General features: G+C 40.5%; 1 protein-coding gene across 1 annotated transcript in view; it reads right to left on the bottom strand.

Annotated features, from left to right (window-relative positions):
* LOC144340746 (uncharacterized) overlaps positions 1–11,338 on the bottom strand; it is a 36,561-nt gene extending 25,223 nt beyond the window's left edge. The window contains exons 1-2 of the mRNA XM_078001335.1: positions 7,420–11,338; positions 6,638–7,031 (exon numbers count right to left, since the gene is read on the bottom strand). Of these exons, the coding sequence (XP_077857461.1) occupies positions 6,847–7,031; positions 7,420–7,537 (303 nt within the window). The 5' untranslated portion in view covers positions 7,538–11,338 and the 3' untranslated portion in view covers positions 6,638–6,846. The remainder of the gene's footprint in view (positions 1–6,637; positions 7,032–7,419) is intronic.
* Positions 11,339–12,237: the final 899 nt, after the last annotated feature.

Here is a 12,237-nt window from a genome sequence, read left to right as displayed (position 1 = left end):
CTTTCAATGTCTTTATGATTTAATTATGGTAGATTGTATGTTTCTAGGAATGTATCCATTTCTTCTGGGCTATTCAGTGTGTTGGTATATAATTGTTCCCAGAAGTCTCATGATCTTTTTAAATTTCTGTGGCACAAGTTCTAATGACCCTTCTTTCATTTATGATTTTATTTATTTTAGTTTTTATCTGTTTTTCTTATTCTAAGGGTTTGTCCATTTGTAAACATTTTGCTCATCTTTCCAAAAATACAGATCTTAGTTTTGTTGACTTTTTTTCTATTGCTTTTATATTTTCTGTTTCATTTATTTCTGCTCTAATTATTGTTGATTCCTTCCCTCTGCTAACTTTGGGCTTAGTTTGTTGTTCTTTCTCTGATTCCTTGAGGAATAAAGTTAGGTTGTTTATTTGAGATCTTTCTTCTTTTTTAATGTAGATGTTTCTTCCCATGAAATTCCTTCTAAGTACTGCTTTTGCTGCATCTCTAAGTTTTACATGTTTTTTTTTTAATTTTCGTTTTTCTCAAGCTATTTCATAATGTTCTTTTCAATTTTTTTTGACTCAATGATTTTTCAAGAATGTATTTAATTTCTATACATTTGTGCATTTTTCAGTTTTATTTCTGCTATTGGTTTCTAGTTTCATGCCATTGTGGTCAGAAAAGATACTTGATATAATTTTAACCCTATTAAAACAGTTAAGACTTGTTTTACAAACTAATATGTGATCTATCTTAATGAAAGATCCCTATGCTGCTATTGGGTGAAATATTCAGTATATGTCTGTTATCTCCATTTGGTTTATAGTGTTATTCAAGTTCTATGTTTCCTTACTAATCTTCTGTCTGGATGTTGTGTCTACTATTGAAAGTGGGGTGTTGGAGTCTCCAACTATTATTGTATTGCTATTTATTTCTCCCTTTAGTTCTGTTAATGTTTGCTTTATATATTTAGGTGCTCTAATGTTGGGTGCATGTATATTTATAATTGTTATAATATTCCTTGTGGATTGACCCTTTTATCATTATATAATAATCTTCTTTGTCTCTTAAGAGAATGAGAATACAAGCTAAAGGCTAGGAGAAAATATTTGCAAAATACATATATCTAACAAAGGACTTGTTTGTAACACATATAAAAACTTTCAAAACTCAATAAGTAAAAAGTAATACAAACTGATAAGAAAATGGGCAAAAGATTTGAATATATAGTTTACCAGAGAAATTGTAGTACAGATAGCAATAAGCACATGAAAAAACACTCAACATTCATAGTCATTAGAAAAACGCAAACTAAAATCACAATGAGATACCACTAAACACATTTTAGAATGACTAAAATTTAAAAATCTAACTTTGTCAAATATTGGTAAGGATTTGGAGGAACTAAAAACTTCCACATATTGCTCTTGAGAATTAAAGTGTACAATCACTTTGGAAAACAGTTTGGTAGTTTCTTTTCTTTTCTTTTTTTTGAGATAGGGGTCCCGCTATGGTACTCAAGCTGGCCTCAAACTTCTGGGCTCAAGGGGATCCTCTGTGGTACCTTGGGTAGCTGAGATTACAATAGTGCACCATTGCACCTGGCTGGTAGTTAACCATACACTTATCACATGATAGAGTCATTCAACTCCTAAATATTTATCCAAGGGAATAAAAGTATATATTCACACAAATGTCCTCCAAGTTTCCTAGCAGCTTTATTTGTATTAGCTAAGAACTGGAAACAACACAAATGTCATCATCAGGTGACTAGATAAACTAATTATTGTATATCCATATGATAGAATTCGATTCAACAATAAAAAGAAATTAACACTAAAACTCATTTTTAATTTCAAAACAATCTCAAAACAATGCTGAGTGAAATTATTTATAAGAAAATTGAGTACATACTGTATGATTCCATTTATATTAAATTCTATGAAGTGCACACTAACCACAGTGACAAAGCAGGTAAGTGGCTGCTTGTGGGGAATGAGGTTGAGAACTAGATTACAAAGCGACACAAAGTTTTTTTGGTATGTTCATTATCTTGATCATCATGATGATTTCATTGGTTTTTATAAATGTCAGAATTAATCAAATTGTACATCTTGAATATATGAAGTTTATTGTATGCCAATTATATCTCATTAAAATTGGTAAGAAAAGATTTTTACATCAAAAAATATTTTAAAAGATGCCCTTCCAACTGGAACTTTAAAACAATCTATAGTTAAACAATTGAGTGATAATTAAGATACAAATAATAATTAAAGGAGCCTGAAAAAAAAAGATAATTAAACCACTAAATATCCTATCTGTAAAATATATTTAAAACAGTAATCAGAGGACAATATATGGCTATAAACATTGTATCTCTAAACATGGAGGAATGAAACTAAATTCAAAAATATATAATATTCCCCTAAAAAGTACAAGAAAGAAGATATAACAACTATACATTATATGTACCTAACAACAGAGCCCCCAAATATATGAAATAACAACTGCTAAGTTGAAGGGAGAAATAGACAATTCAACAATAATACTTGGATACCTCAGTATATCATTTTAATAATGGCTAGAATAACTAGACAGGAGATGATCAACGAAACAGAAGGCTTGAACAACACTATAAAATAACTGGACCTAATAGACATCTATAAAACACTCAATTGAACAGTATATGTTCTTCTGAAATCCACATGGAACATTGTCCAGTACAGACCATAAGTTTGGCAATAAAAGAAGTCTCAGTAAGTATAAAAAATAAAATTATAAAAAGTATCTTCTTCAATCACAATGGAATAAAATTAGAAATCAATAATGAGAAGAAATTTGGAAAGTCACAAATGTGTAGAAATCAAACAAATTCTTAACCAATCCAATGGCTCAAATAATAAATCATAAGAGATACTTGAAAATTCTCTGATATAAATGAAAACAAAACCAAAGCATACCAAAATGTATGGATACAACAAAAGTAGTATTTAGATGAAAATTTTTCATTGCAAACATCCACATTAAAAAAGAATAAATATCTCAAATCAATAACCTAAGTATATAATAAACTAGAAAAAGAAAAAAGCTAAATTCAAAGCAAACATAATAAAGGAAATAATAGAGTAAAGTGTACATAAATGACATAGAGAAAAGAAAAACAATAGAGAAAATGAACAAGCACAAAAAATGGTTCTTTAAAAAAAATAAAATTAACAAAATCAAAACTTTAGACTTACCAAGAGAAAAAAGAGGACTCCAATTACTAAAATCGGTAATAAAAGAGAGGACATTACATTGATCTTACAGAAATAAATGGGGTTATAAAGAAATCATATGAGCAATTATATACCAACAAATTAGATAACCTAAATGAAATAGACAAATTCCTAGGAAGACACGAACTACCAACTGACTTATGAATACATACAAGCATAGACACATAGCTCAATGGAATCAAATGTAGGGTCCAGAAATAAACTCATATACTTATGGTTAACTGATTTTTCTCCAAGGGTCTCAAGACCATTCAGCAGAGAAAGAATTATATTTTCAACAAATTGTGCTGGGAGACAGCTGGATAAGCACATGTAAAAGAATCAATTTGGACCTCCACTCACAACATGTACAAAAGTTAGTTAAAAATCATAAAAGACCAAACGTAAGTGCTAAAACTATAACTCTTATTAAAAACAACAAATCTTCATAATCTTGGATTTGGCAATAGAGCCTTAGATAGGATACCAAAAACACAAGCAACAAAAGGAAAAACAATAAATTGGGCTTCGTCAAAATTGAAAACTTTTGTGCATTGAACACTATCAAGAAAGTGGAAAAACAACCAACAAACGGAGGGAAATTATTTGTTAGCCATATACCCTGTGAGAAACTTCCTATGAACTAAATACTTCCCCCAAATTCACGAGGCAGAGCCCTTATGAATGGGATTAGTACCCTTATAAAAGAGGCCTGAGAGAACTCCCTTGTTACTTCCACCACATAACCCAAATATATACTTTAATAAAGTATATAGGACACATTGCAAGATGGCCATGTATGAACCAGGAAGTAGGCCTTCACTAGACACTGAATCTGCTGGCAGCTTGATCTTTAACTTCCCAGTCTCCAAAATTGTGAGAAATAAATTTCTGTTGTTTCTAAGCCATCCAGTCTATGACACTTCGTTACAGCATCACAAACAGACAAAGCCAGGTCTAGGACTGTGAATATATAAATAACTCTTAAAATTCAACAACAAACCAAAATCAATAACAAACCAAAAGATACAGAAATCAATTTTTTTCAATTGTCAAAGGACTAGAACAGATATTTCTCTTAAAAGACATACCAAGAAAATATAGCCAATAAATACATAAGAGGATATTCAGAATCTTTAGTAATTAGGGAAATGTAAATCAAAACCATAATGAGATAACACTTCACACCTACTAGGATAGCTATAATTTAACAATCACAGCAAAAAGAAAACAAGTGTTGACAAGGATGTGGAGAGATCAGAACCCTTATATATTGCTGGTAGAAACACAAAATGGTTTAGCCACTGTGGGAAGCATTTTGGCAGTTCCTCAAAAACCTAAATATAGGATTACCACATGACCCAGCAATTCTACTCCTAGGTACATATCCAACAGAACTGGAAACATGTCCAAACAAAAGCAGGTGTACACAATGTCCATAGCAGATTTATTTCTAACAGTCAAAAAGTAGAAACAATCCAAATGTCCATCAACTGGATACACAATATATTGTATATCCATGCAGTGGAATATAAGCCTTACCAATAATGAAGTACTGGCACAGGCTATGATACGCATGAACCTTGAAAACATTATGCTAATTGAAAGAAGCCAAACACAAAAGGTTATCTATGGTATGACTCCATTTATATGAAATGTCCAGAACAGGTAAATCCATTGAAACAGAAAGCCAATTAGGTAGGATGAAGGGAGGGCAGAATGGGGAGTGGTTGCTTAATGAAGTGTTAGTCTGTTCTATCACTGCTATAAAGAAACACTTGAGACTGGGTGATTTATAAAGAAAAGAAGTTTCTGCTGCACTCCAGCCTGGGTGACAGAATGAGACCTGGTTTCAAAAACAAACCAACAAAAAAAAGGTTTAATTGGCTCACAGTTCCACAGGCTGTACAGGAAGCATACATAGCAGCTTCTGCTTCCGGGGGAGGCCTCAGGACACTTCCAGTCATGGTAGAAGGCAAAGGGAGAGAAAGCAGCACTTCATACGGCCAGAGCAGGAGAAAGAGAGGGAGGAGGGAGGTGCTACACACTTTTAAACAACCAGATATCAGGAAAATTCATTATTGCCATGACAGCATCAAAGAGGATGGTATTAAACCATGAGAAATCACCTCTATGATCCAATCACCTCCCACTAGGCCCCACCTCCAACATTGGAGAGAATTATTTGACATGAGATTTGGGTAGGACACAGATTTAAACCATATCAGTGTGTATGGAGCTTGAGTGTGATAAAAATATTCTGGAAGAGAGTTAGTGATAATGATTGCACAATTTTATGAATGAACTGAAAGCCACTAAATTGTACACTTAATACTGTAAATTCTATGCTACATTAATTTTATATCAATTTTTTAAAAATGGATATGGGAGGCTCAAATATAATGGTACATTTGAACTTTTCATGACAAGGTCTTTCAAAACACTTGCCCAATAAATATAAATATATGGGCATCCCCCAGTTGGCCTTTAAGGCATTCTCTTCTCATTGGCCGAGAGCGTTCTCATCTGCTCAGCAACTTTCTCCCGTTGGCCGGACCCTTGATGCTGAGGCTTTGAAGCAGAGCCTGGGTTTTCCAGGCACTGCAGATAAGCCGGTTTTAGCAAACCCTCCAGTTAGGACTCTGGGTCCCCAGGAGCCGACTGAGTCTGTTCAAGCATTTCTCTCTAGTGCCAGGCCTTTGGTTGGTGGGAAAAGGTCAGAGGATGGCACTGGGGCCTCTATTTGCAGTCTTACTCTTAACTCTTGCGAGGCCTCAAAACAAGTGCCTTCTGGGTGGTACTTTCCAATGGGGTAAAATAAAAAGACTCCAGGGTCACAGGCACCCAGGGTTCAATAACCTGGTAAACAGAGAGCAGGAGACAGTACCAGCATAGCCCAAACTCTGTCGGGCCTGTCCCCCTCAGAAGCCAGGACATGGCCAACCTAAATTCTGGAAGGCCTCGTCTCCCATGGCCCCAACAGGCAGTGCTCATCATCAACGACTTTCCACCAAGCCCGCCCTCTGCATACTGCATGTACTCCAAGAGTTCCCTGCCCCCACCCCTGCCCAGGAAGGCTGGTCTGGGACCAATCAGAGGCTGTGGAACTTTCTGGAAAGCCCAAGGCTCCTCCCTGGGTGGGGCACAGCCTCTGATTGGAGGAGGCCTGCCGGGAAGGTGGGGTAATGGGCGTGGCTAACGGTATAACTGCCCGAGCAGAAGACAGTTGGCAGTTATTTCACGGCCTTCATCTGTTCGGGCAAGATGCCTGTAGCCTGACTTCCTCCTTGACAGGCTGATTTAGGGGTGCTCCCCAAGAAGATCAGAACTGCTGAAAGAATGAAGAAGAACCTCCTTGGCCCAGGATGTGGATAGAGAACGGAGCGCATTTTCACTTACCTGGCAAGGTGGTTTTGGAAGTTTCCACGGAAGCCTGCCCCGGGCCGCTGCTGCCCGTCCTCGCCTAGGTGTGGAGCTTCCCAACCGGCTGGGGAGGGAATGTCCTGCGGGAGCCGCCGAGGACCCTTGTGAGCCTCTTCCCTGGCTTGGCTGCAGCTGCAGTCTGGTACTTGCCCATTCTGCTCTTCTTCACCTCCGTATTTTCTCTCTCATGGAAGAAGAATTCCATTCTCCCATCCCAGGAAGGAGAGTGCCCTGCGTGCCATGAAAGAGCCCAGGACCCACAAGACAAGTGCGTCACTGACAGACCTGCCTTCGCCAGCGCCAGCCCATCTATGAAACCTCCAGCATTTGTGCCCCAGACTGGCCCCTCCCAGGCCTGACTCTTTCTGTGTGGGTATTTTCCTCCTGGGCTCGCTGCCGCCTCGCTCCCATTTCTCCCTTCCCTCCCTATGGTGACTGGTGAAGGGTTGGGGCGGGTGGAACCCAGATCTGGGGTCAGAAGGTCCCCTTGCCAAGTCCCAAGTTTTCCATCTAAGCCGTGTGCTCATGGGAAAGACACCTTACCCTTTGTGGGCATGTCCGCTCAACTGGAAAGTGACACAATCATAATGCCCTAATCCAGAATTCTTGTGAGAATGGGCGTAATTATGTAAATATCTTTTGAAAACAGATGTGCTGCCAATTACATTTTGTGATTTTAACTTTGTCTTGTTTCTCTGCTGTGTTTTGTCTTCGTATGTATCAAGTTTCTTCTGATTTTTTTTTTTTTCTTTTATAGGAACGGTCACTGCCCAGGATCAAGCTACAATGAAGAGGAGGGAGGCAGTCTGCACGCACCGCCATTTTTCTAGGAACTGGAAAGCGCCTCCCGCTCCCCCCGCCCTTAGGAAGATCCATCCTTGTGGAACCTTACCCAGGCTTACCAGCCTTTGCTGAGCTTGATCTATTTGGACTAGTATCAGTCAGTAGGACTTGAGACGTTGGTTCTCTACACTTGCACCCTCCTTGTCCCCATCAAAATATCCAGTACTCTACCTCCAGGGAGTAGACTTGACCCTCAAATAGCAAGTTCAGCCTTCCCAGGTCTAGGTTCCCTGGGGGTTTAAGATTCGTATGGTTCCTTAGTATAGAGGGCTAGCTGTGAGATGGAATCCCACTATGAGCTTTAGAATCAGTCAAGAAGAACTGGGCCCCTTCCCTTCATCCCTCCTCTTTTCCCTTTTTGTCCCAGAGCTCAGCTCTGACTCAAAGTTTTTCCATTTACCATCAACATGGAAACTTGGCTCCCCACATGGGTATATTATCCCCCTTTTGTACATGGTCTTGTTGATCAAAACTCCCTTTCTGTGAAAGAGGCCTGTGGGGCTCAAGAAGCCTGGTCAACCAGCCAGGCTAGTCCCACATACCTCAGAACCAGTTTAATAAAGGCTCTATGTCATTCTTTTTTGTTTGGGCTGAATGGTGTGCTGATTCAGAAGACTTTGATATTTTATTCTTTTCCCCAAACCAGCTCAATTGGTGTTTGTGCTAGAGGGAGATGGACAATGGGGAGGGCTGTTATAAGGGATGTCCTTGGCCCTCCCACCTCCCCCTTTGAAGGATGCCCTCATTGTCTTAGGCAGGGACCTGATACCGGTTGGTTTAGTGGATACCTGGCAGTTTACTCTGATCATTTACCTTGTATTAGGGCAAGAACTAAAGGAACAAATATATCCACCTGAATGTCAGGTCAAGTGGGAGGATGTGGATGGGAGTAAATAGTGATTAGTATTGAGGTCCTGGAATTTTACTGGTTACTATTTTTATAACTTTGGTCTTCCAGTCCTTGAATGAAGGTAAATGGAGACTTCTTAGGGAACAAATTACTAGTGGCAGGGTGGTGGTGTCCTGGTATCCTGCTTAGAATGTGAAGAGAGTGCCCCATCATTGGCATATGCTGTGCGTCTGGCAGGTGGTAGCCAACTGTCCTGGACTGCACAACTGGTAGTGAAATTCATAGCAGAATGCAACGTTCATTTACTGGGGCCTCACAGTTGGCCAGTGTCCCTGTGGCCTTTCCCCTTTTTCCTTCCACTCTGTGTCATGGAGACCCGACTTGATTTGGCAAGAGAACAACGTACTCCTATGATTTCCCGAATATTTCCCAGCAAGGACCCTGGTTGGCTGTGTTTCTACTTCAGTAGTGACCACAGCAGATACTGGCAGTTTTCTGTTATGGCTGTGGGGTCTTTTAAGGAGCAGGAACGGTGGAATATGTACAAACCTGGAGCCACAATCAAGTACTGAGCTCCTTGAAGCACAAGGCATGAGAATATCATGTTTTCTCTTCCTTAGAGGATTTATGAATTAAAACTAAGGAATAATTTGTAATCAGAATAACACCACCTGGCAGGGATATTGATGAGCTGAGGAAGGCTTATTTGGAGATTTCTGGTATTTTCCAGCTCTGAGATTCCAGACCTAATATCCGTGTAATGGCCATTAATATCTTGTAATTTTAACAGTTTTATCGGTGATCCATTACATTAATCATCATGAGTTGGTGACTTCTCAAATCCTACAGGTTATTTGTTATTTGTATAACTGTATAGGGCTATTTAATTTACAAACACAATACTCTTTTGAGGTAGATACCAGAACCATTTTACATTTGAGGATATTGAAACCAGGAAAAATACTCAGCTCTTGAAGGAATGGACATGGGGTGCCCTTGCCTTCCTTGGGGAGAGAGCCACCTCCCCTATTCTGTGCAGTTGTAGTTAGGGCCTGCCACCTTACTCCTCCCCTCTCCATCCAACCGCTACATTTTAGAAAAGGCAGCAGTAATCTGGGAATTATTTAGTGCTTAGTTTGAGATGACAAATTTTAAGGACCCTAAGAGCAACCTTTTATTTCTTACCATATGAGGCACTAGGACAGGCACAGAGAATATTATTTGCCCAGTGCATATCTTCATGGCTTCTACTTTTTAATTTTAGGCTCACTTTTTTAACCTCATTGCTCACATGTTACGATTCCTTCCAGAAAATTCACTGAAATTCTAATGCCCCTTGATGTTCCTTAGGTAACTTAGGAGTAACTCTAGTTATTAAGCAGTTATCCAGCTCTTCCCCTAACTAGTTGTATGACTTTCAGCAGGCTGCTTAATTTCTGCATGTCTCAGTTTTCTCAGCTGTAAAATGAATGATCCAACCCCTATGTCAGAAGGATGGGTGAGGCTCATGAGGAATAACACACATGAGAAATATGGGATGCTTACCACAGTGTTTGGTAAATAACATGAGTTTCCTTTTCCCTGTTTGAATAGTCCTTTCTATTCTGCTGAGAGCTTTCCTGTTCATGCTGCATCACAACCAAAAGGGGAAAGAATCCTGAGTCCTGTGCTCATTATTTCTCCCTTCTCTAGCTGGTTCAAGGCCAATCTAGATACCATGGTATTTTCTGAAAGAGTCCCACCCTTCTGTACAACACCCTTCCTCCCAAAGAGACTTGATATGACTGGTTAACAATACGATGAACACTCTGGAACAATCTAGAAGGGCTGGGGCTCATTACCCTCAGCCATTCTCCACCCATTTAGTCTCCAAGCCATTCCCTGGAAGAGACAAGTGGATCTAATGAGTGGGACTGTGCCATGAGACCTCCAGTATTCATGGAGAAGCCAGTCCTTTCTTCCTTCACCAGGCCTCAAGATTTCCCAGTGTGCCTCTATTCTTACATGAGGGATGGAAGTCTTTGCCTTCATACAGGAAGGAACTGGAGCCTCAAAGCAGACAGGACAAATACAAATCTTGAAAATGACCATGACTCCTAGTTGGTCCCTACTTGCCTCCTGGTTTCACTAGGTAGAGGGTCACTCCAGGTAGAGCCCTACCCAGCATGCTGCTCCTTCCCCTACCTTTAGACGTGGACAGTGGGTAGGCGGGCCCATAGCCTGGACCTGGACAGCTGTGTCCCCGCAACCAGACTCTTCTGATTCTGCCACGCCCCACTCTTTCCTACTTATCCTTTCCTAGATCCCTCTTATTCCATCTTTCCTGCTCAGGTCACAATGGACAATAATCTCTGATGCCTGTCCCAGCTAGATTGGCACTGGGGAGCTGAGAGAGCCTCCTGTCCATGGAGAATTCTGGCAGAGCTCCTCTCTTCAGCCTCCTCTCAACTCTCCATGGTCTGGTGCCCTTTGTCTGCCTCTCCCAGGCCTGACTCTCCTCCCACTTGCATGGACATTGTCTTTCCTAGCTCTGGGCTGCCTTCTCAGCCTCACGTTTTGCCCTCTTTCCTGCTGTGGCAGCCAGCCATCACTGTAATGCCTGAGTGCGGGGATGTGGTGTGAAGGGAACTTCAGTTCTGGGGTCAGAAGATTTAAAGTTTGAGACCTACTTCTGTCCCACAAGCTCTATAAAAACTAAGCCAAATAAATGACTTTGATACTCAGTTTGGAAACATTTGTAACATGAAGCAATCAGGCTTTTGATAAAGAATGGAAGAAACGATCATCCATGCTAAAGAAATGTTTGGAATGTTGAGATGCTATAGAATCCTTTTGACTGTGCTGCTGACTTTGTATACCTCTACATATAAATGTCTCCAGTTTTGTTTCTTTTCTACCATTCTGCAGACAAAGCTGAATGCAGGCAGCTGTTCACCCCTGGAGTCAGGCACTCTTATCTGAGCCCCTTCATCTTTGGTTTGGGGTAGAAAGCACAGGTGGCACCCTTTCTCTAGTTTTCTCATGTCTGGCACAAACTCTCATTTTCTGTAACCTAAGAAAGGATGGAAGACCTTGAGCCTCAAGAAAAAAGCCCCAAGACAATTCCATGCCTCTGCTTCCCTCGCAAATCAAAGCTGAGCTAGCCCAGAGCAGTTTGCATGATTCCTTAGAAGAAGGAACCTCACCAGGACTCTTAAAAGCACGGAGACCAATGAAGGATTGGGCTTCTGCACTTTTTCACTGTTGAGGTCCTCCCTGCCTGCTTCCAGACCTCTGGAGTGACCCACAGTCTTCTCTATTTACCTTAAACACAGAATCCAACCTCTTCATGTATGTGAGTCACCCCATCTGCAATTATATGTCCTGGCACACCCCAGCTCTCCCCAAACAAACTGTGAAGCATCAGCCCTACCCAAGGAATATGTCCAGCCATGCACACTTCAACCAACCCTCTCTGACCTTAGGATGAAACCATTTCTCTAACATTTTTTTTTTTCACTCACATTAGGATCAGTGTGTTGATTCAGAAGACCAAATTGGGAACGAATTTTAATCTCCCTACCTCAAGCAAATGGATGGCCTTTGGACTAGAGGGGTCCCAGGTATTAAAGGGAGGCAGAAAGGGCTGGTCAATGGGCTACCATCCCCCCACCCCTTGGGAAGAGCTCACCTCCCTTCTCAAGTGGAGAGCCTCTGGCTCACTCTCAGCCCTCTGATCAGAGTCAGGCTCTCACTGAGTGATTTTCCTGGCACCTGGCAGTCTTCCCATCCTAGAAGGGAACAGTGGGAGGTTTTTGGTGGCAGCATTTGTGTCATTCCAGAGTACTGAATGTTAGATTTTGGCTGTTGGGCCAATCCTGGAACAAAGATGAAGGGTGAGAAG

The sequence above is a fragment of the Macaca mulatta genome, chromosome 4, assembly GCF_049350105.2.
Source record: "Macaca mulatta isolate MMU2019108-1 chromosome 4, T2T-MMU8v2.0, whole genome shotgun sequence".
Classification (NCBI taxonomy): Eukaryota; Metazoa; Chordata; class Mammalia; order Primates; family Cercopithecidae; genus Macaca; species Macaca mulatta.
The sequence above is the reverse complement of the archived record's forward strand: the minus strand, read 5'-3'. Positions and strand labels throughout refer to the sequence as shown.